The sequence below is a fragment of the Protopterus annectens genome, chromosome 11.part0 (assembly GCF_019279795.1).
Source record: "Protopterus annectens isolate FY-2018-M chromosome 11.part0, PAN1.0, whole genome shotgun sequence".
Classification (NCBI taxonomy): Eukaryota; Metazoa; Chordata; order Ceratodontiformes; family Protopteridae; genus Protopterus; species Protopterus annectens.
In genome coordinates this window covers 1,054,524,528-1,054,546,993 of record NC_056745.1, presented here as the reverse complement: position 1 = coordinate 1,054,546,993, position 22,466 = coordinate 1,054,524,528, and the positions used below count along the sequence as shown (strand labels likewise).

General features: G+C 37.7%; 1 protein-coding gene across 1 annotated transcript in view; it reads left to right on the top strand.

Annotated features, from left to right (window-relative positions):
• Positions 1-22,466, top strand: part of LOC122815022 (leucine-rich repeat serine/threonine-protein kinase 2-like) — a 2,570,681-nt gene that overhangs the window by 1,184,051 nt on the left and 1,364,164 nt on the right. The window contains 1 exon segment of the mRNA XM_044087274.1: positions 17,748-17,977. Coding sequence (XP_043943209.1) covers positions 17,748-17,977 — 230 coding nt within the window.

Below are 22,466 nucleotides of genomic sequence, written 5' to 3'. Positions count from 1 at the left end.
TAAGTTTCTCTGGTTGGAGTTTATCTAGGAATCTTGCGGAGATCTTGGTTATGGTCAAGAATTATTATCACTTCTTATTCACTAGTGAGGTTACTGAGTGTGATGTAAGCAATAGGATGAATTGCTTTTTTGGTTTAAATTAGGTTACCTTGCCTAACCCCTCCCCATCTTCTAAAGTCATTCTTCAGGCTTCTTACGACTATATCTGAAATTAATATCTCCAGAGCATTTTGATACCCATAATCCATTTTCTTTAATATTCCCATTTTCAGAATATTATCAGAAGTCTATCTGCCTCCATCAAATCCAAATTTATGATTGTCTGTTAAGTAAGGTAAATACCACACCAGTGGGTAGATGTAAGCAACTTATTTAGCACAATGTGCTTTTATGAAAAAGGCAAGCACCCATTTACCCTTGTTAAGTATTTACCTTTGTTAAGTATAACTGCCATACTTCTCTTCCAAGAAGGGGAACTACCCTTATTTTAATACATTAGAATAAATAACTGACCAAAATACGGAACTAATCTTTTCTTATTCTTTTTCCACAGCTCAGCTGGAATTACTACCAATTATCTGTTTTGCTACGTGTCTCTCTTTAATGCCTCATACATAACTGGGTGAAATTTCATATCTGTCTGTTCTGTAGTCACCCTTGGCACATTCAACCTTTGGAAATAATCCTGTGTACGTTTCTCATTAAAAATTTCTGTCATGCAGACAGCTGTGAATAAACTGTTTCATAGTCATCTCATAGAATTTCTGTCATGACTGTGGGGTTCCTGCATGTTACACTGTCCTTATCACGTCATAGACCAACTATGTTTGGTTAATTACACTGCCTCAGTCTGATAGCTGTATCCCTTTGACGTGCCTGGAAGTTATAAAAACACTTTTTCTTCAGGGATTGCTACAAAACCTTAGGTTTAGTATCTAGTAGTGATTGCACTTCCTGACATAGCTTAACAGTGGTCCTCACACTGTCTTTTAGTAGTCATCACAATGCCCCCTCATCATCATAAAGTCTGTTATGCCAGTTTCACTGCTTTATACTTTTAGCATCATTTTTCCTCAAATGGTCAGTGTACTTTTCAACCTGTGCATAGAGTTCTTCAGTAGAAATATCCATATTTTTAACCAGCGCTCTTTTCAAATATTCAGCAAGCATCTGTCTCTTCAACTATGCAGCAGGGAACCACCAGTGCTTTTCTAATGTTATCCCATCCCAAGTAAATTCTAAAGATGCATGATCAGAAGTGACAGTCAGATAACTACATATTAATTTAATCAGAAATATATGTTCTGCTATAATGCAGTTAAAGTCTGATCTGTCTGAAACCCAGTGTGTGTGTGTTTGTGTGTGTGTATATATATATATATATATATATATATATATATATATATATATATATATATATATATATATGTATATATATATTTATTTATTGACATTTGTTAACCAGGTTAGTCCAGCTGGGCTTGTGGCCCGTTTTCAGTGGAGACCCGAGGAGTGAAGCTCCAATCATAGACATTAATAGTATATTTGTGACAGATGAGATAAACATAAGTTGCAATACAGAAAAAGGTCTATATATATAGTAGAAAGCATACATAAAGCAGAAAAAAATCACAACATAATATTTTACACTGAGTACAAAATTGAAAACAATTTTTCTTCTTAAGATAGTCTTAGATTGATTGAAATCAGTATATGGCAGTTTATGGGGGAATTATGCAAAGTGGAGGAGTAAAAGTCCTGTGAATGGAGTGTAAGGAGGCTAGAAAGGATCATGGCAGGGGCAAGTCTTGGAATTGAGTAGATAACATTTTAGTTCATTTTTAAAATGAGAGGAGTGGGTAATGGAGCGTATTTCCAGTGGAATTTGTTCCAGGCATGGGCTACAGAGTATTTATATGGCATTTTGCCTACAGATGTTTTAGGTTGGTAGATGTCCAGTAGCTGCTGGTTTGAGGTACGGAGGGTCCGCGATAGAGTATAGGTAGAGATTAAGGAAGCAAGAGATGGACAGAAAGAGGGCTTGTAGAGAATAGAGTGTAGCATATGAGATAGTAGCAGTTGTTGGGGGAGTTCAAGCCATTGGAGAGAGTTTAATGCAATACAGTGGTGTGAATTGTATGGGGAGTTAGTAATGAATCTAGCTATTTTGTGTTAAGTTTGTTGGAGTTTATTCAGAGTGGTGGCCTGGATGTTGGTAAGAACTGGTGCAGCATATAGGAGGGAGGGGAGGAGGAGGAGTGCCTGTCCTAGGGAGAGTCTAGCTTCAGGGGGTTAGAAATTTTTTGTTACGATACAGTAGGCCTAGTTTCTGGTGTGTTTTTTTTTTTATACCTTGGAGTGCGTGTAGGTTGAATTATAATTCATCAACTATATTATGTTCTGCTATAATGCAGTTTTGTGTGGTTATCAGGTTGGATGGTTGTGTTATTAAAAAGATTTAATAGCAAAGGTTGTTTTATGGTGAGTAAGAGGATGAGTAGGAGTTTTGTCTTTTTGGGGTTAAGGATCAGTAGGTCGTCTGAGAGCCATACTTCATTGGATAGAAAGGCATGTTGGGTTAGGGTATGGAGGTTGGAGATGATGTTTGAGATAGAGATACGTGTAGAGTCATCAGCATATTGAATTAGTGAAGATTCTTTGCAGGAAGTAAAAAGGTCATTGGTAAAGACATTGAAGAGAAGGGGACCTAAGATGGAGCCTTGAGGAACACCTGTTGGAATGGGGAGGAAAGGTGAGGGGGGATGAGAGCCATTTTACAGATTGTTCTCTACTAGATAGGTAGCTTGTGAACCAAGCAAGGGTGGAGGAAGATAGGTTAAGATTGGCAAGTTTGGATAGTAATAGAGAATAAGAGACAGTATCAAAAGCTTTGGAGAGGTCGAGGAAAAGACAGGAAACAAGTTTATTGTTATCTAGGGCCTCAGCAATGGTGTGAGTGAAGGAGAGGAGGGCAGTGGTGGTGCTGTGGTTGGGACAAAATCCATGTTTGGTGGGGGTGAGTAGGTTGTGCTGGAGGAGGTAGTTAAGAAGTTGTGTGTGAATGCATTTTTCAAGTATCTTCGAGAGGGGGGACAGAATGGCAATGGGTCGGTAGTTGGCAGGGTCAGTGGAGTTGCCACCTTTATGTAGAGGTATAGTGAAGAAGGATTTCCACAGAGTGGGAACAGTTGATTCAAGAATAGATCTATTTATTAGTATAGATATAGGATAGGATATAGAGTCAGCAGCTAGTTTGAGGAAGGCAGGAGGTAGATTGTCAGTGGAGGGAGAACAGGGTTTGAGCTTAAGGAGTAGGGATTTGATGCAAGAAAGGAGAACAGAGTTGTATTTGGAGGGTTTTTTAGGGGTAGGTGTTGAAGTTGGATTTGGGTTAGAGGGTATGAGATTCTGGATGGTATTAATAAAGTGTTTATTTAGGAGGGTAGCAGTTTCCTGTGGGGCTGTGTTTGGGTAAGGGGAGAGGTTAGAGGGACTGCCTGGATGGAGTATTTTATTTAGAGTGAACCAAAACTTTTGAGGATTGAATTTGTTGTTTAACTGGACAGTGCAATAGAAGACTTTTTGTCTTTTGTAGTTTGTTTTTTAGTAAGATTCCTTAGTTGTCTATATTTTGAGAAGAAGTGGCAGTTGTTTTGTTTTAGTTCAGGCTTTCTAGGCACTGTCTCTTTGTTTCATAAGAGACTTAGTTTCCTTGGAAAGCAACGGGGCATGGTTTGATCTTATAAATAAATAAATAAATTATGTGAATTTGACTGTGGTTTGAACATTTTCATTGCACCTTAGCTATAATTTATTTATAAGAACAGACTTTCAGCATAGCCTTGTATAATGAGAAATACTTAAAAAAAAGTTGCAGTCATATACGGGAAAATGCAATATCTAGAGTCCAGTGTTGCAAAATGAGCTAACACTGAAATGTACAAACAGCAGTCAGAGTGACCTGAAGCAAAGCTACATGAACCAACAGGTACTTGGGGGAGTTTTGAGAAAACACACGGTAAGATGGTTTGAAATTTATCACTATTGTAAACAGAAAAGTATTTATAAATGTAGACTTTCAGTATGGTCCTAGATACTGTGAAAAACAATGAAAAGCCGTAATTTGGTACCATGAAGTGAAATCAGAGTCCACTTCAGCAAAGTGAGCTGAGGTTGAAGTATGAGAACAACAGTTAGAATGAATGGAAGTAAAACTGGATAAACCAGTGGGTGCATGAGGAAAGGAATGATATGGAATGTACAGTAAAGTAGTTATACATCTCACTGATGCTATAATTTTAACTCAGCGTATGTCTGCAAAACAAACACCACCACAATGTAACAATGAAATATATGGCATAACATGTAGATATTAATATGTTTGACTTTTATATTTACTGCAAAGATAATTTGTTTATAAATGCAAACTTTTAACATGATCCTGTATAGCAAGAGAAAACCACTCACAAAGAAGTGTAATTTTATACATAAATAATGCTCAGAGCCGAAAACAGCAAAGTAAGTTGAGGTTAAAATATACTAACCGCAATTAAAGTGACCCACAGTAAATCTACATTGACCAGAATATGCGTGAGGGAGAGAATTGAGACATAACACACCACTTTAGTTCAAAGGGTGACGAGGACATAGTATAAGAGATGTTAACAGGTAATATCTTTTATGGTAAATCAGGAGAATTATGACAGAAAAACATGTGAACAGTGTATTTAAATGTAAGCTGATTGGAATAAAGGCTATATGAAAAACTGGTTGGAGAGAGAAAAATGCAGTGCAGAACAAGAGCTTATAGTTTACAGTGGATGAATTTTAACTAATACACATAACAAAAACAAAACAAAAATATAAATAAGAGAATTTGCAAGAGCACCCTGATGAAAAAGTTTCATAAAAGAATAGCTTCCAGCTCAACATGCAGTAAAAAAGATAGTGCTTTAATATAAAACAAGGTTCTAATTAAAACCTTTTAAATGTTTTGGACTCTCAAAATGTATCATTAAATCACATTTGAATTGTGGACACAGCTGAGAAAAAGTTTCAATAAACTAAAATGTAATTTTCTGCTTCCTGTAATTGCTCCGAACAAAACTTGCAGAAAAATCATGTTTTGTGCATGTTCAGAATGTTCAGTGATTAGTTTACATTTGCCAGTCATAGTTGCTGCTGAGGGAAATTGCAGACATCTAGCTGATATCTAAGAAAGGCCAAAGGAAAATGAATTCCCAGCAGTGTAGCATATTTAAAAATAATGTACAAAACAGCATTTAGCCTACACTGCACCAGTGCAACAATGGGTAACTGGAAAGACGCGTTAGAAAACAGCAGGGAAAAAATAAAGTTTATAAGAAAATGTCAGTGACATGCAGTGCTCCAGAGACTGCTCCCAACAAGTTAACATACCCTAACAAGCTGGAAAAGGAACCTGACAGTTTGCTAATGTGGAAGTCTGGATAAAGATTTAAAAGGAATTATACAATGACTGGCCATTAATATTTAAAAACGAGCATGCTGATTGGCCAGCCCAACCAGCATTCCCCTTGTAAATACGAGAGTATACTATCAGAAAAAGGTCCGGTCACCTGGACTTTTTCCCGTTAGTATATCTCGTAATTTTTTTTTTACTTTTCCTTCTTTTTTTGAATAAAAAAAAAAAAAAAAAAGAAACCAGAAGACTTGAAGCAAACGAGGGAGATGGCACAGACAAAAATAAAAGAATAATCAGGTACATTCTGTAAAACTTAAAAAACTTGCCTGATTATCCTTTTTTTTGTCTGTCCCGACTCTCCCCAATGTAAAAAGTCTCCCAGTTTCCTTTTTATATTCAATAAAAAAAAAAAAAAAAAAGAGAGACGACGCAACAGAGATCTTCCTTTCTCCATTGCAACCTTTGCACAGCACTGATGTACTGCGTAAGCGTGGGAACATAAGTCCCATATGCATGCGCAGTACATCAAGAAAGCCCCAAGATACCTTCAAAATGTGGAAGGGCAGCACAGGCGCATTATACAAAGACATTATTTAAGAAAAGTAAGTATTTTTTTCTTAAATAATGTCATTGTTGTATAATGTAAGTAACTGCTGGTGGTGGTGGTGCTGGATTTGGTTGGCTTTGGTTTGGTTTGGTCACAAGGGTGAAGACAATCAACCATGAACACCAACAGTGGGTATATCCAGCATTACACACACTCAACCATGGGTTATTTCTTAAATACTTCTATAAATGACACATTAGCATCAGTGAGTGCATTAAAAAACTAAACTGGTTATAACTGTAATGGATAAAAAGTGGATTTTAGAAATTTTAGTATCTTGAATAGCAGCATAATAAGCAGTATCAAAACTGCATCTAGCATGCAGCCTGTAAAAGGAGAATACCTTTAAAGCTTTATTAAATGAATAACCAAATGGTTTTGTAATCAATTTAGGCAGGTGCGAAAAGCCTGCCAGACCAATAGTTGCCTCTCTGTAATCACCTAATATGTATTTGCAAACATTCAATAAAGAAAAATCAGTTTATCTGGGAAGAGCATCTGAAACAAATTTGTTTTTATTGAATATTTGGCAAAAATAAGAACATTGTCTTCTTGCTAATTCATATTCCATAGAAGCACTTGAGAGAACTTCATCTGATAGTCTTTGCCAGCTAAAATCTGGTTTTAAAGCTGTTTTTGCTGTAATTTGACTGATAAAGCTTGCTTCTCATTCTTCTAGATTAGTTTGTTTGAAATGCCATCTGTGCTTTTTTTTTTTTAATGAAGGATTATTTGAGTCGTTGGTTCCTCAGTAAGTTTGTAGAAATTGTTCAAGAAACAAGTCAGCAGGTAGAATCAAAAATGTTCATGAAAAACCCTAAAGAAAATGTTGGAACACCTACTTCTTGCTTCTAGGCCAGTCAGATTTTCTTTCATCGATGCAGTTTCTTTAGATTACAGATCATGTTTGGATGTGGCAATGCCTTCTCAGGTTGAAATCTTTGTTTCAGATTCCACAGTCCTAGAATCTAACTCAGTCAATTTAGAGTTGTGCAGATGTTTCTCTGCCGCCACCTCTAATGGCTGTAGTGTGCCTATGAGTTCAATGAGAGGGAGATTACTCACAGAAACAGATTTTGACATGGGGTGATTCCTCTCTTCCTTTTATAACATTTTCTGCCTTCTTTTTTCTCTAATGTTGAAAATGAAGAAAGTTTTATTTTTATAACTTGGTATTCCATCTCCTCTCCAGTTTTGCTAGGCATGCTTATGAAAAGACAGACTACAGGTTTGCTGAAACTTGTAAAATCCTGTAAGAAATAAAATGTCTATAAATCCCCGGTAAGAAGAAAGAAAGCTGAAAACATGACAGCATAATGTAGTAAAATGTCATTCCAAGTGTTTTTAGTCAGATAAATTATTGAATCGTCATGAAGATAACTGACAAATCAGGAGGAGATTCAGAGCTAATAAAACCATATCCTCTGCTTAGCTGCTGTGTTGAAAAGCCTTCAGTTTTGTTGTGTTTGTTGACTTTAAAATTTAGAAGTACACTTGCCCATAACATTTAATGTGAGATGTGGTCTGTTTTGCCAACTATTCCCATCCATATAACAAGGTTGTGTTTTGGGGAATTGTCCTTTGACACAAACTGTGTTTTGAACAGGTTAGTAATAAAGCAGAGACTACAGTTTTCACAACTCAAAGCTCGTTACATTTTAAATATTCAGCTCCGTTCTTGATACCACTTGGCTTGACACAATCCTTGGATCTAGAGGTAGAACTAAAAAGTCTGTTTTACAGGTTTCAGTATCAGTCCACTTAGGTAGTAAACTTCCTGAAGTCTTTAGTCCAGAATAATATAAGTCAAGCATTTAGCTGCTTCTCTGTCTTCAAGTAGCTGTAGGGTTTGTACTCAGCTCTCTGATGTACATAATATAGTCTTCACCAAACATCCCTTCACAGGTTGGTGGTATCCCAGGCATCATTGGTCTTTGTCTAGGTCAGTCATTTTCTATCTTTCTATCTCTTTTATGGGTAACTTGCCCACTCCTCTGTATTCTTCAGCATCTCACTTCAGTGATGATCTGGTTTGTGTGTTACAAAGAGCTTGTAGATACCATCATTCTGTCACCCTCTGGAGAAATCTACACTTTAGCTTCTCATGTCATTGTTCAGTCCTCATTCGCAGAGAGCCTGCTAGCTGCTTTATTTCACCCCAACCATTTACATCTGTCCTGTATGTGTACCTAGCTGAATACTGTCGTAGGCGCAGTTATGTGCTTAGCAGTTTCAGAAAGGAATCAGTGCTGCAGTCTCCTTCTGCCAGCCACTTTGTCACTGAAGAAGCTGTAAACTTTTTATGCTTAAATGTGCTCTTTGCTTCTAATATATATTACAAAATGTCAAATATGTGTAGACATTTAGCTTTCTTTCTTTGTTATTGTTGTTATTAATTAATAAATTGATTTTGTTTTTTGGAAATACTCTAGGACAGACATTGACTAACAAAGTCAGTATTTGCACAATTTCTGCCTTTGAAATAGCTAGATACAAATACATTAAAACTACAACCAGTAGCAGACAATGAGGAGGCCTGAAGCAATTTGCAACCGCTTTTATCATTTAAAATGTCACTCAAAATGTAACAAAGCTACAGACTGCCAGGAGACACTTTAAAGTTTATTTACTGCTTTCAGCAGAAAGTTTACTAGAGATTCCGTTTTAAATGACATATTAAAAGGTACATAAACACCTCATAGTAAAAGACACTACTGTGAAGCTCAACACATTCTCAACAGGCTGAAACAGCAATTTCATTTTATTTTATTCCATTGTATTGCTTTTGATTTACATTACTGCATTAAAAAAGTAAAAGAATGTCAGGGAAAAAAATCTGCCTACCTGGATAGAAAGCAGTAGTCAGGACATATATTACTGTTCTGTGACTTAAACCTACATCTTGCACCAAAATTAATAAACAAATGAATAGCATAGTATAGTTTAAAATGATAAAATATGTAACTTAAGCACAGCAAAAGTGGCTAGCAGTATCTTACTCAGCCTTTTTGTCCAAACAGGCTCTGTGATTCTGAAAGAATCTTGCCACCAGTGCTAATAATGCAGGTCTGTCATATAGCATGATAGACAGAATCCCTTATTCAGAAACAAGGTAAATCTGCACCAAGAAATACCTTACTGCCATATCTCTAAATCAATATGCTGTCTGAATTCATGGGGTAGTGTTCTCCCTACCATCCCACGTATTGTAGTAGCACAGGTACATCCAAAGTAACACACACACACACACACATACACACACCTGCAGCTAGCAATAAGTCCATACAGAGAGAGACACACACACACACACACACACACACACACACACACACACACACACACACACACACATACACACAGCTTCTTTATACTTACTTCTTGCAGGGTGACCCTCAAGACATACAAATACACATAAACACATAGGGTTGGCTGCACATTATCTACCTGTAGTACAGTACAAGCAGCAAACATTCTACAGAGGGGAATAGGCAAATGCTGCCAAAAGACAGCATTCACTTTTTCCTCCTAGTGAACAAAACAATAATGATGTAGAGCAAGTCTTTGAAACACTCTTCTGCATTATTGTAATGCCAGCACCATTCCCGAGGACAGCATATGGTTAATTTGCATTAGACCCCCCCCCCCTTCCCGACTGCTACATTTGCATATGGCTATAAACGTGAGACAGCTCTGTGCTATGGCTAGTGCTGGTGCAAAACAGTAGTGGAAGAGCATTCTCTGAATCACCATGGCGTATCACAATGCAAAAACCTTCAGAGATAGGGCTCCAGCATCAAATTAAATCTTTTTAAATCTCAAGGAAACATTGTATGGTGTTCCTCATGCTTTAGTTTGCACTTTCTCTGTATTACATATACAGCAGTGACAAAACAATGTCAAAGTACTAATTTGCAATAGCTGATATTTGTCTGTGTCATCTTTGAATGACTGGTACTCAGATTTATTTTTGATATTGGCACCTAGAAATAACCATGATTTTTATTTTGTCACTGAAAAGTGATCTTTTAAATATGTTGTATTTCTAGATGTGTGTGTGTGTGTGTATGTGTGTACATTAGATATGAGAGGAGATGTTGGAGAACATGTACAGCTTATATTGAAGAGTGGTGAAAAGTGACGGGTGTAATTTTCAACTGAAAGAAACCAGCTTTAGCTTAGACATAATGAACAACTACTTCATGTAGAGTGCAGGTGGTAAGTGCAATGATCTCCCAGTCCCAGAATAGGTAATGTAGAGTATAATGGTGTTCGACTGGATTAAGGAGGAGAAGTGCCATTTTGTGATATTCCTGTGTCTGTTGAGGAGGGCTCCTCATCGGGAGTTGGCGTTTGTGTTACACACCGCTTTTGCTTTTTATACATTTTCTCTGCATGTGCTTTTTCATTGGGTTCCAGTGGATTACTGTTTTGTTGCCTTGGATTTCATTACGTGGAGTCATTTGTCAGATTACAACGCTTTTGTTGGAGAAAGCATGGCTTCAGCCATTTTAGATGTTTTTTAAGTAACTTTGGGATTACTTTGGTGTTGGATACCAATAGGGAGACGACCTGGTGCTTCAAAACAAGCAGATGCGAAGATTTTGGTGAAGTCATTTTCTAGATTGCAACGCTTGGGTTAGTGAAAGCATGGTTTCAGCTATTTCAGATGTCCTTCGGTAATTCTGGAATTATTCAGGTGCTTGATACCAACAGGGAGACGAGCTGGTGATTCTAAACGGGCAGAGGCAAAGATTTTCGTTCAACACCATAGGGATTAGGGAGTTCCCCATTGGACTACTGTTACTGAACAAATCCATATTCAGGTACTTTTACATAAATAGTTTCCTCATCTTGCTATCTTATCCTTTTTTTGGGGACTGTTGAGATAGTTACCTTTCTATTTGGACTTTTGAAATGAATAACATCAACATTTTGGCTGCCTTATCATCGTTGGATGGATATTTCATTGTGAGGAATATAAACGCGATGATTTTTGACACTCATTTATTTGCAGTTTCCTCTACAGCTACTGTATTTTCGTGCAAGTTTGTTTTGAAGAATTTGGACCTTTTTTGCGAGCTGTTCATTAGGATTTGGGACTATACAATTTATTATATGTCTTTGTACTCATGATTGTTTTCTTGTTTCACAACGATACTCATTATTATATTTAGTGTATTGGCCACATTATTTTTCAGTGAGAATAACTAATTATATTACTATTATAGATTCTTTATGAAAAGGTATGTTGTGTTAGAACAGCAACAGAATGTCTTCATTCAGGTAGATTAATGTATTGGATTTTTACTAATACTTCCTGCTTTCTATCAAGAAGTCCTTACATTTATATTTCTCATTTCATGGGATTATATGCTATTTATGTCAAGCTTTGTACACTGTTTATATATCTAGCAGGATGTAGATTTTTGTCATTATTTCTTGCTTTTTGGGCATTGCTTATAACTCAGGATACTTGCTAAGCTTACATAAAAATATATATTTCGGTAAGACTTCAGCAGGACATATTGTGCGTATCAAAGCACATTATATTGCTCCACAATTGTTGCTATCCTAAAGGAATATACCATATTATATGACTATTTATATATATTGTGTATGTCAGGCTTTGTACATTGTCCATATATCTAGCAGTATCCAGATAGGGTTATTCATGTTGTGGCTAAATTGTTTATAACCCATGCAATTCTCATTTTTTGGGCTTTGCTTATAATTTAGGTTAACATTACAGATACTAGCTATGTTTATATAAAAATATTCATCTTGAAAAAATTTTAGTAGGGTATGATATATCGTGTTTATTAAGCACATTATACTGCTCAACACCTCTGCTGTCCAGCAGGACTATATCATGACAGTGCTCATCATTATTATATGACTATTTATATAAGCTGTGTAGGTCAGGCTTTGTATACTATTTATATATCTAGCAGTATCTAGATAGGGACATTCATGTTGTGGCTGGATTGATTATAACCCATGCAATTCTCATTTTTGGGCATTGCTTACAATTTAGGTCAATACTACAGATACTTGCTATGTTAATATAAAAATATACATTTTGGTACAATTCTAGCAGGGTATGATATCTCGTGCTTACCAAGCACATTACATTGTTCCTTATTTTTGCTCTCAAGTAGGAATATACTATGTTAGCATTTATTAACATTACATGATTATTTCCATACCTTATCATTGACAGAAATCTGAACAGTCTCCCTCTTTTGTTGGATGGGTTATTTCAGGGGGAACATTGATAAAAGCTAGCCACATGTTGGACTATTTTGACCTAAATATACTATATGACAATATCATATCAGTTTTATTGTTTAAATTGATATTACAACTAGAATTTTAAGTCACTTTGATAGCTAGGTCTATCTTTATCTTTATTGTCGGTCATCTATGGGTTATATGCTTTCGTCCCTGTCTGACTCAAACTGACATAGATATACACATACATATATCTATTTTTGGGATAGTGATACTGTTCCTGTTTTTTTGCTCAGGCCACATTTTTGATTGGCTTTGATTTGCAAGCAATTAATATCATTGTCAGGCAACTTATTGTCATGGATCTACAGAAGTTATTATCCGGCCTATGTGCAGATAAAGATGATATACAGGTTTTTGGCATTGGCATGATTTCAATGGGAACGGTTAGTGGTCGAACATTAGATCCAGTTGACAGTTGCTCCCGCTTGTTTAACCAGTTAGGCAAGCAAATCAAAACACTAAGGTCAAACATTTGGCATCACAAATTGTTCAAGGCTTATCAGAACCAAAAAATATCCCCTAGGGGGTTAAGGACAAAAATTCAACCATTGGTTGGAATACCAGATGATATTTTACTCAAAGATTGGCAGCTAGCACAGCAGGAGGCAGCCATGTCATTTGTGAATATATTGGCATCTTTTTACGAAAGAACTGTTCAAACCAATATTTTGGAAGTTGAAAAGACATGTAATGATCTTAAAAAATTTGAAGAACAGGCCAGTTTCAAAGGTGGCCTGAGCAAATTATCTAAGGAACTGTTGACCCTTGAAAATAATCTTAAAATCAAAAAACTTCATAAATTCTCAAGAGACAGTGAGGATTATGATAGAGGAAGACAGTTTGAGTCACACAGGGGGGTATGGTTTGCCCAGGGTACAAAGAATCCGACTTATGTGCGTAAGAAGAGGCCTAGGTCTATTTTAAAAAAGGCAGGCTTCAGTAACACTACTTCTGGTGAGGAGTCCTCAACAACAGACACAGAATCCTTTGGTACTGGTGACTCACCAAATGTTAAGAGGGGACGAACATCAGATGACCCTTTAGAGGCAGAAAACACAAGGGTAAAAAGTTTGGAGGATCTGTTCATGTCAGTAGTGAAATAGATTTACCTTGTACTAATGTGCTCAACATCTCAAAGTATGTTTTATCACAAGATGAATATACATTGCTCAATAAAGGTCTTGGATTCATTCCTGGCTTTTTTATTGATGAGAGTTTTCTAGTATCAGATACTATTGCATTCTGTAGAAAGATTAACCTGAATTTATTTTTCAGACAACAGGATCATTCTGATCCTCCTCAAAGATCTTCTGAATTTCGGTTTCATAAATCAACATTTAATCCTCCAATGGACAAACATGTGGCTATTTTTCAACAGGCAGTTATCAAAGACTTACATTTTCATTTGAGATCAGATTACAACATCAAGCATAATTTATCCAAATCTGAACAACTTGCCCTAACACATCTTAAGAATAATACTGATATAGTCATTCTCTCTGCTGATAAGGGGGGTGCGGTTGTAGTCATGGATGCCGATTATTATTGGGATGGAGGAAATAGACAGCTGTCTAACCATCATCATTACATGAAAATGAGTACCGACCCTACACCTAACTTCAAAAGGGAAATAGATGACTTTTTACAGGAGGCTGTGGAGGCTGGCATTATTTCTGATGAGATTAAATCCCATTTGATGGTCAAAGATCCAGCTAAACAATATCTATATTTACTACTGAAAATCCACAAATCTCTACATAAACCGCCAGGCAGACCTATTGTGTCTGGGATTGGATCACTTACAGAACCACTGTCTGTTTTTTTAACTGAAAAACTGAAACCCCTTCTATCTTTAATTAGAGCCAGACTTCAAGACACTACTGAATTTTTGCAAATTGTCTCTGAATCAGAATTGGAGCCACATTGGCTAATGTGTACCTTAGATGTTAAGTCTCTGTATACTAGTATTCCACACTGGGCAGGATTAGCAGCTTTGGATTTTTCGTTAAACAAAGCTAATATTTATACCCCAGGATTTAATACATTACTTATTTGCATGGCTGAACACATCCTTACCAAGAATGTCTTTTACTTCAAACAAGATTGCTATTGGCAAATACAGGGTACGGCAATGGGTGCCTCATTTGCACCCATTTATGCTGACCTTTATATGGGTTATGTGGAGGAACACATCATCTATGATGAGTTGCACAATGTATACATACCAGAGATTGATATCTGGAGAAGATATTTGGATGACTGTTGGCTAGTGTGGAAAGGTGGCAGTGATTATCTTCAAGAATTTGTTGAACATCTTAATGGAAACATTTGGGGTACAGAATTTACGGTGGACTATCATCATAATGAAATACATTTCTTGGATGTCTTTTTACAGTGCCAACCAGACAATATACTAAAAACTTCTGTATATCGAAAATTTCCCGAATTTAACACCTTGCTCCATGCCAACAGTCTACATCCAAAACATACAATTAACAACATTCCTAAATCACAGTTTTTGCGGCTCAAAAGGATATGTTCCTCTGAGCAAGATTTAAAACAACATCATGATGACTTAGCCAATAGGTTTCTCACTAGAGGATACTCCGGACATACTATCAGTTCTGCCATGCAATGGAGCAAAAACCAATCTAGGGATTCACTACTGGAATATAAAGAACATCAAAAACAGACAAATCAAGAAACTTGCAGATTTGTTACAACCTATGGTAGAAATACTAAACATCTTCATGATATTATAGATAAACATTGGAATATACTGAAGTCTCATTCCCTCTTAGAGGACTATTTGGGGGAGCAATGCTCATTTTCATACAGAAAGGGGAAAACACTGGGATCTCATTTCTCACATTATAAGAAAATTAACTCTAGGGATGAAACTTTATCCCAAAGGACATTAACAGGTGAGAAACTAGTTGGAATATACCCTTGTGGCCATTGCAGCTTTTGTGGCTACATATTTAAAACAAAAACTTTTACTAGTAAAAACACTGGTCATTTATATGATATTGTTTTTTTTGGTAACTGTAGTTCGGATTGGATTATCTATCTTGCAACATGCACATGTCAAGCTTTTTATGTTGGACAGACATCCAGACAGTTCAGAATTAGAATATCTGAACACCTGGGGGATATCAGAAATGGTAGGATTACAAATGCCTTATACAGACACACTATGAATCATCCCACTGCCAAGTTTTCATTTACTATCATTGATAACATTATAGGCAACCGTGCTTTCAAAACTGGATGGCATGATATTCTGAATAACAAAGAGAAAAGATGGATAGTGAAATTAGGGAGTTTATTTTCCCCTGGACTTAATGACAAATTATCATAATTTAAACATTGTTCCTTTTTGACTTTAATATTGATGTTAGAATATGCATATTTTCAAAGCACATGCATTTTGAATTGTATTACATTATGTATACAAATATCTATTTTTATTTTTTATGTTTATTTTTGTAACAATTACATTTTCTTCTTGAGACAGGAAATAATGTATTTCTACTTCCGGTTATAAAGGTATTTATAGCAGGACCTTCTCATTCTATGTGTAACAATCTACTGATGAAAGCCATGTGCTGAAACCGGTCTAGAATTTCAGCTTAAATAAAGCTACTATTACTTAATTAATTCTTGGTGCTGGCATTTTTTCATTTTGGTCTAACTAGCTTGCGTGCCTTGCACCAGCCGTACCTGCTAGCTTCCTTTTTTGCTCACGTAATGTAGAGTATGTCAGCTGAAACATTCATGTGGGCATGGGTCAGATGGAATGTGTAGCAATGGTTTGTGGATAGGAGTAAGTAACAACTGCAGAGAGCTAACTGCTGCAGCTACTGCTGCAGCTGAGGAGACTAGAGGGAGAGAGCAGCTCTCACTTGCTGTCAAAAAGTATGTTTGTATGCACTCGGAAAGAACTTTACATATGTGTGTGTGTGCTGCTCAGTTAGAGTGCAAGACATACATTTAAAGCTGCAGTATTTTTGTTTACAACACTTCAGTACGTGTACAATACTTCTACAACATAATGTGAAATGAAGACTAAGTCATTTGTCACATTTGTATGAAGTGCTTGATTTATGTATACCAGATAACCAACATCTGAAGTCTCATGCTCTTTGTTCACATAGGTAGGTAGTTACCATGTTTGCAGTCCATGGGACCAAAGAGGGTCTTAGCCCAGATTCCCAGCTGCCACTAAGCAAATCTGGTTAAGTGAATTGCTCAAGGTCACACTGCAGGCAAATGAGGGCTACGTTTTGCATTTCTGAAGAAATCATTAGGGGAGATTTTTCATTGTAGTCACCAACTAAGTTCCTAAAATTAATTTTACTTCAGTTACTAGTTTTCAAGGTATGTTTGACCTCTGTGTAAAACACCTGATGTCTAAAGGAATCTCATCCCTGTTGAAAGACGTTATCATCCAATTGTACTCTACTCTAGTTAGACCAATTACAGAGCTATTTTCCCCCATTGGTATGTACCTGTCCAGACACATGACACATTTAGAAAGACCCCAGCATTTCTTATCCAAGAAGAGACCTGGACTAAAAACTTTTACCCCTGTCTCTGTACTGTCTCTTAATGTGGAGATCCATGCCTTGCATTCTGTTCCATCGAGAACCAAACCTTCTTTAATTTCTTACACCTTGCATTTCAAGCAGGCCCATTACCTAGATCCATGGGTTTGAATCTCCACCAACATATAAATAAAAAATGCATGCTGGAGGGATAGATTTATTACCCAATATTTACGTCATCTCTGGAATTAACTGTCTTTATATCTTAAAGTGACACCCTCACATCCTTTTAAAATAACCCTGACAATTGGATGGACATCCACAAATTAATTTCTGACCTGACTTGCTTTTTCTTCTTAAAAGTAGGAGGTACACAATGAGGGTGGGTATCAGCAAGACAGAAGTGGTCTAAACTTACTTGGCTTTTGAATCCTATGATTCTGGGATCGTGTATTTCTGTGAACAAACTGTAGTAGAGATGCCATTATTCCTGCCACAGCTGGTAACCATCAAGCTTAAATAGTCTGCTTTATTTATTGAGTGGAGAGTTTTTCAGTGAATGTATTTGTGGCATTGTAGATTGATGAATTCTGTCATTGCTTGCAGCTCAAATAATGAATATTTCAGTTATAATACATTTTATCACAGTATGTAAGAGACAAAAAAAAATCTGCATAAGTATTTCAGATGGGGATGGTAATGTAGACAAGCTGTGTCCATGGTAAATTGGGGGGAACCTGAAGATGTCAGATTTGTCAGATTATCAGGAGGCATGAATATTTTTATACATTTCTGTTTGTTTTGTGGAGTATGTTGAGGCTTTGGTAGTTCTAATGGTAACTTTGCTTTTTTTTAGATTTCTTCAGCAGCGCTTGAAGAAGTCAGTGCCATACTACAGAATGAAACTAATGATTGTAGGGAATGCTGGAAGTGGAAAAACGACATTACTGAGACAGCTTATGAAATGCAGACATACTGACCCAGGAACTGAAAATTCTACTATTGGCATAGATGTGAAAGACTGGTCAGTTCACTTGAGGGACAGACAAAAAAGGGAACTCAAATTGAATGTTTGGGATTTTTCAGGTATTTATTTTAAATATCTCTTGTAGAAAAACTGCAAGAATCCTGGCTGTTTTTAACTACTCATTTTTAAATTAATTTGACCTTTAAATAATTGATATGTAGACTCCAATGATGTAGAGGTTTTACTCTCAGTACACTGCCCGAGCACCTTAAAGCAGCCACTGTTGTTGATAATGGTACTGGGTGGCTGAAGTAAGATGCTTGTTGCAGTTAGTGAGCAAAAAATGATGTGGTAGTCCATCCAAGCAATGCTTGCCTGCTTCAGTACATATTAATGCTTACAGAATCACTGTGCCCAACCACCAGCAAGGTACATTTTTTCAGCTATTAATGTATATCAGGATTCTAGCACAGGGTACAGAACATGAGCCCAGATAGCCACACAGCTGCCCAGGAAGACTTTTCACCGGAAAAAAAAAACAATGGAATAAGAGAAGGAACTCACGGATATGAGAGACTTGCATTTTAAGGTAATTAATCTATCCAGTTATGTTTTAGATAGCACTGATTTTAAAGTCTTAAATTATGGTTGGTCTTTTGCATCCGCCTTAAGAGTGTGAGTGGATGAAATTGTAAACTGCTTATGTGAGTATGTAAGAAAGATAAACTTGAAATGTTTGTTTATTAATAAAAATGTGGAAATTGGTAGTTTAAAAAGCCAAGTTGTTTAACCCACCTTTGAGATCTGAAATGGAAGCCTTTTTAAAAGTTACTGAAATGGACATATGGCAGTTATTAGAGTATGAACCATAGTACAAATTTTATAATATGACATATTCTGGAAAAGAAGCCTTCAGTAAGCTTAGATATAATTCTGTTAGCCCTGTACTAAAAGTCGACAAAGGAAATGCATTAGTTGTTTTAGATAGTGACAATTATAATATGAACGTTTTTGATATTTTAAATTATACTCATTTTTACAGGCCAATACAGTACCATGAAGTACTTAAATGTGATAATTCCTTAATTAATAGTTTGTTGAAGGATTGATGGACTTTTTATGGATTTTTGGATTGTTAAAGCAGCAAAGATTAGCAGAATATTTGGTCTTACTACAGTACACAAAGATATGGACAAGACCCATAGTGGCAAGTAGTGGCAGCAAGACAGAAGCCATAGTTATTTATGTAGATAACTATTTGTAGAAAATTATTTTACCAGTTCATATGCCAGAGATCCCTTTGACTTTGCAAAAAGTTTAAAAGATCTGAAATTACTTGATTCTAATCTGTTGGTGCCAGTTGATTTTACATTATTGTATTCTGTCATTCCTAATGAAGTAGGGTTAGAAAGGGTGCATTGTGAACTGATCAAATGCAATGTTTACAATGCTGAACAAGTTTGGTTATTTATGTAAATTTTAGACGTTATTATAATGTATAATTTTGATGAATTTGATTCCTCATTCTTCAAATAGATTAATGGTGTAGCAACTGGTGTGGCTATTTCTCCTATTTCTATGTGTGGGTGGAAAAGGGAAGTTTTAATGATTTCTGATTTTTCTAATTAGATTATTTTTATAGATGCTTTATTGATGAGATTTCTTTAGCGTGGAGGGGTATATCATGGGATTTGAAATTATTTACTGAATTTTTAAATCAGTCTTCTTTTTTTTAATTTGCATATGCTTGATTTGATGTCATTATTTTTATATTAATGTTTGTAATTCCAAAGGTATTCTGCAGTCAAAAATTATAAGAAAAAAGTTCAAAGTAATTTTTACTTAAATGTTAATAGTAAGCACCCAGGATATTTGAAGAACATTATCCATTAAGAGGCAGTTTATTAGGGCTAGTCGATTGACAGAGAAGGATCTTTATTTAATTCTAAGTGTGAATTTTTGTCAAAAAAGTTTCTAGATAGACGTTATCTAGACAATATTATTCAGAACTTTTTCCTTGAGGTCAAAGAATTTAGATGTACCAAATGTAAGCCATGTAAATATGAAGAGACAAAGTCAAATAATCTGTTAACCTCTAATAATGACATTAAGTATGGCCTGTCAATAAATGTCAAAATTTGTACAGATGAAGCAGAAATAAACCACTTTGTAAAAATGAGAACATTTTAGATGTCCTTCAAGGATGCATCTGCAGTCATAACATATGGGTTGTCCTGCCTCAGGCAGCCCTTCGGTCGGCCGGATTCCAAAGTCTGGGTCTGGCCTCAGCTGATGTCGCACTTCACCCGACGTCAGAGCTTCTGGGGTATAAAGGCATCAGCCGACGCCATTTTCCTCAGTCTTTCTTGTCGCGCGGTGCCCGAAGCAGAAGCTGTTCGCAGGTGCCGGTCGGTCAGATCCAGAGATTTCAGCTACCGAAGACTTCTAAAAAAGCTAAGTACCCCGTTGGGGACTCTTTCTTGCCTCAGCCGATGTCAGACAAAGTAAATAATTGATGTTATGTGATCCTATCTCGCCTACATTCTGACTGATGGGTTCGGAGCCGATCCCTCGGCTCCGACTCAGCACGCTTATGCCAAAGAGCGAAGTCTCTTATTGGCTGAGCTTACTATATCCCAGGATGCACCACTACCAGTCCCCCAGATCTCGTTTGCCGCTAACTAGCAAAGATGTGGTCTCGAGCTGGCTGAGCTAAGTAGTGTTTTTCACTAACTTTTTCTGTCAGAAATTTTCTATTTCTATAACAAAAAGCTGTTTTAACAGCTATACCGTACTTTTTGTGTGTGACTGGGTATTTTTTGTGGAAAATTTGTGTGTGATTGTGTGTTTGTTCTGACTAGAGGCCCCCTTGAATTGAAGGGCCTTTCCCTGTCAGTCAATTTCTTTTAAATCCTTAGGGGTTCTAGGATCCCCTTTAGTTACTTTAGTTATTTTTTTCTGTGGTTGTCGGACTGTCAGTCTTAATCGGCAACAGTAAGCTAATCATTGTAGTGACAGTCAATTTAAAAAAAAAAAAACAAAAAAAAACAAACAAAACAGTGTGTTTTTCTGTGATAGTTACTGAAATGTCGATTACAGATGACTACTCTCTCTGTGTATATTGTTTGGGCGCCAAACATTTGCAGGAGTCCTGCAGCGTGTGTCACGCGTTTTCCTCGAGGGTCCTCCAAGAGAGGAAAAATAAACTTATTTTGAAAGGCCTTATAAAACCCTCTTTTGAAGAAGCTTTAGCATCCTCTCCTTCTCCTGCTAAAAAGAAAAGGGCGTCGGCTCCGACCAGTCCGTCGGACCCGACCGCCAAAAGACATAGGCAGGCTTCTCCTTCGGCTCCACGGACTTCGGAGCTGAGGGCAGAACGGTCTGTCTCGATGCCTCCAGTCTCGACTCCTCTGGGTTCGGAGCCGACAGCTGGGGCATCGAGAGGCGGGTCACCTTCATCGGCTCCACTGATCTCGGAGCCGATGAAGGTTGTCCGCTCAGACACTTCCTCGGCGCCGAAGTCCTCTTCGGCACCGATGGAAATTGGTTTGTGCACTCCTTCGGCGCCGATAGTTATCGAGTCACCTCGGAGCCGGTCCCCTAGTCCCTTGGAGCCGTTGGAGAGACCTACTCGAACCTGTTCGGTCTCCTCCAGGTCATCGAGGATGTCAGATTCGGACATAGACAGGGTGCTCCAAAGACTGTTCCAGTCCCCAGTCTTTCAAAAATTTGTTTCGCTCCAACCCAATTGGCTTGAGCCGATAGCCCACTCCATTGCCATTCCTCCTCCGACCGCTTCGGCTCCGTGAGCAGGTGCTGATGGAGCCAGTGGAGATCCTAGGGTCGGCTCCGACCCTTACTCCAACCCCGGCCTTGGTCCGAGTTTAGCACACGGACTTCTTCGGCCGGACCGGGGTGACGTTTGGGACCTATGCTGTCGGTTCCGAGCCTCCCTCGGTGCTTCGCCACGGGACTTCCGTCTGCTATCATGGCTCCGGGACCGGACACTCCCAGGATTCTGGGGTCCGGCTTTCAGAGCTATGAGGAGTGCCTTGGCCAAGTCTTCTTGACCATCTCTACGGCTTTACAGGCACCTTCCTGGGCATGGAGACTGGGTCTTTGGCAGTTCCCTGTCTCTAGGCAGCGGAGCCCGGGCCTGAGGTTACCCCACTGGGGTTCCCTCCTCCTGAGGGTTCTTCGAGTTGTCTTCGAAGAGCCCCAAGGAAGAGATCGTGCAAGAGGAAGCACGTGGACTCCCCCGACGAGTCTCTTACATCGGACACTGATCTTGATGATGCGGAGGGGTCCCCAAAGTCGTCCTCTGATGATGTCTCATTTGCAGACATTCTAGAAATCCTTAAGCAACGAGGCGGCTGGAATTCCAAACCCCCCTCCGTTGATGAGTCAGTATTTCTCAAGGCGTTCGGGGCTCAGCCCTCCGCCTCCTGGGTGTCTCCGCCCTTCGACGAGCTCCTGGATTTGGTTTGTCGGAGGGCGTGGGAACATCCAGATACTGTGGAACCAGTGCCTTCTCGCCCTAACAAATTTTTGTCTGCTCCACCCGAGAAGGAGTTCTTGACGAAAGGCGTGGCTGTAGATGCCATGGTG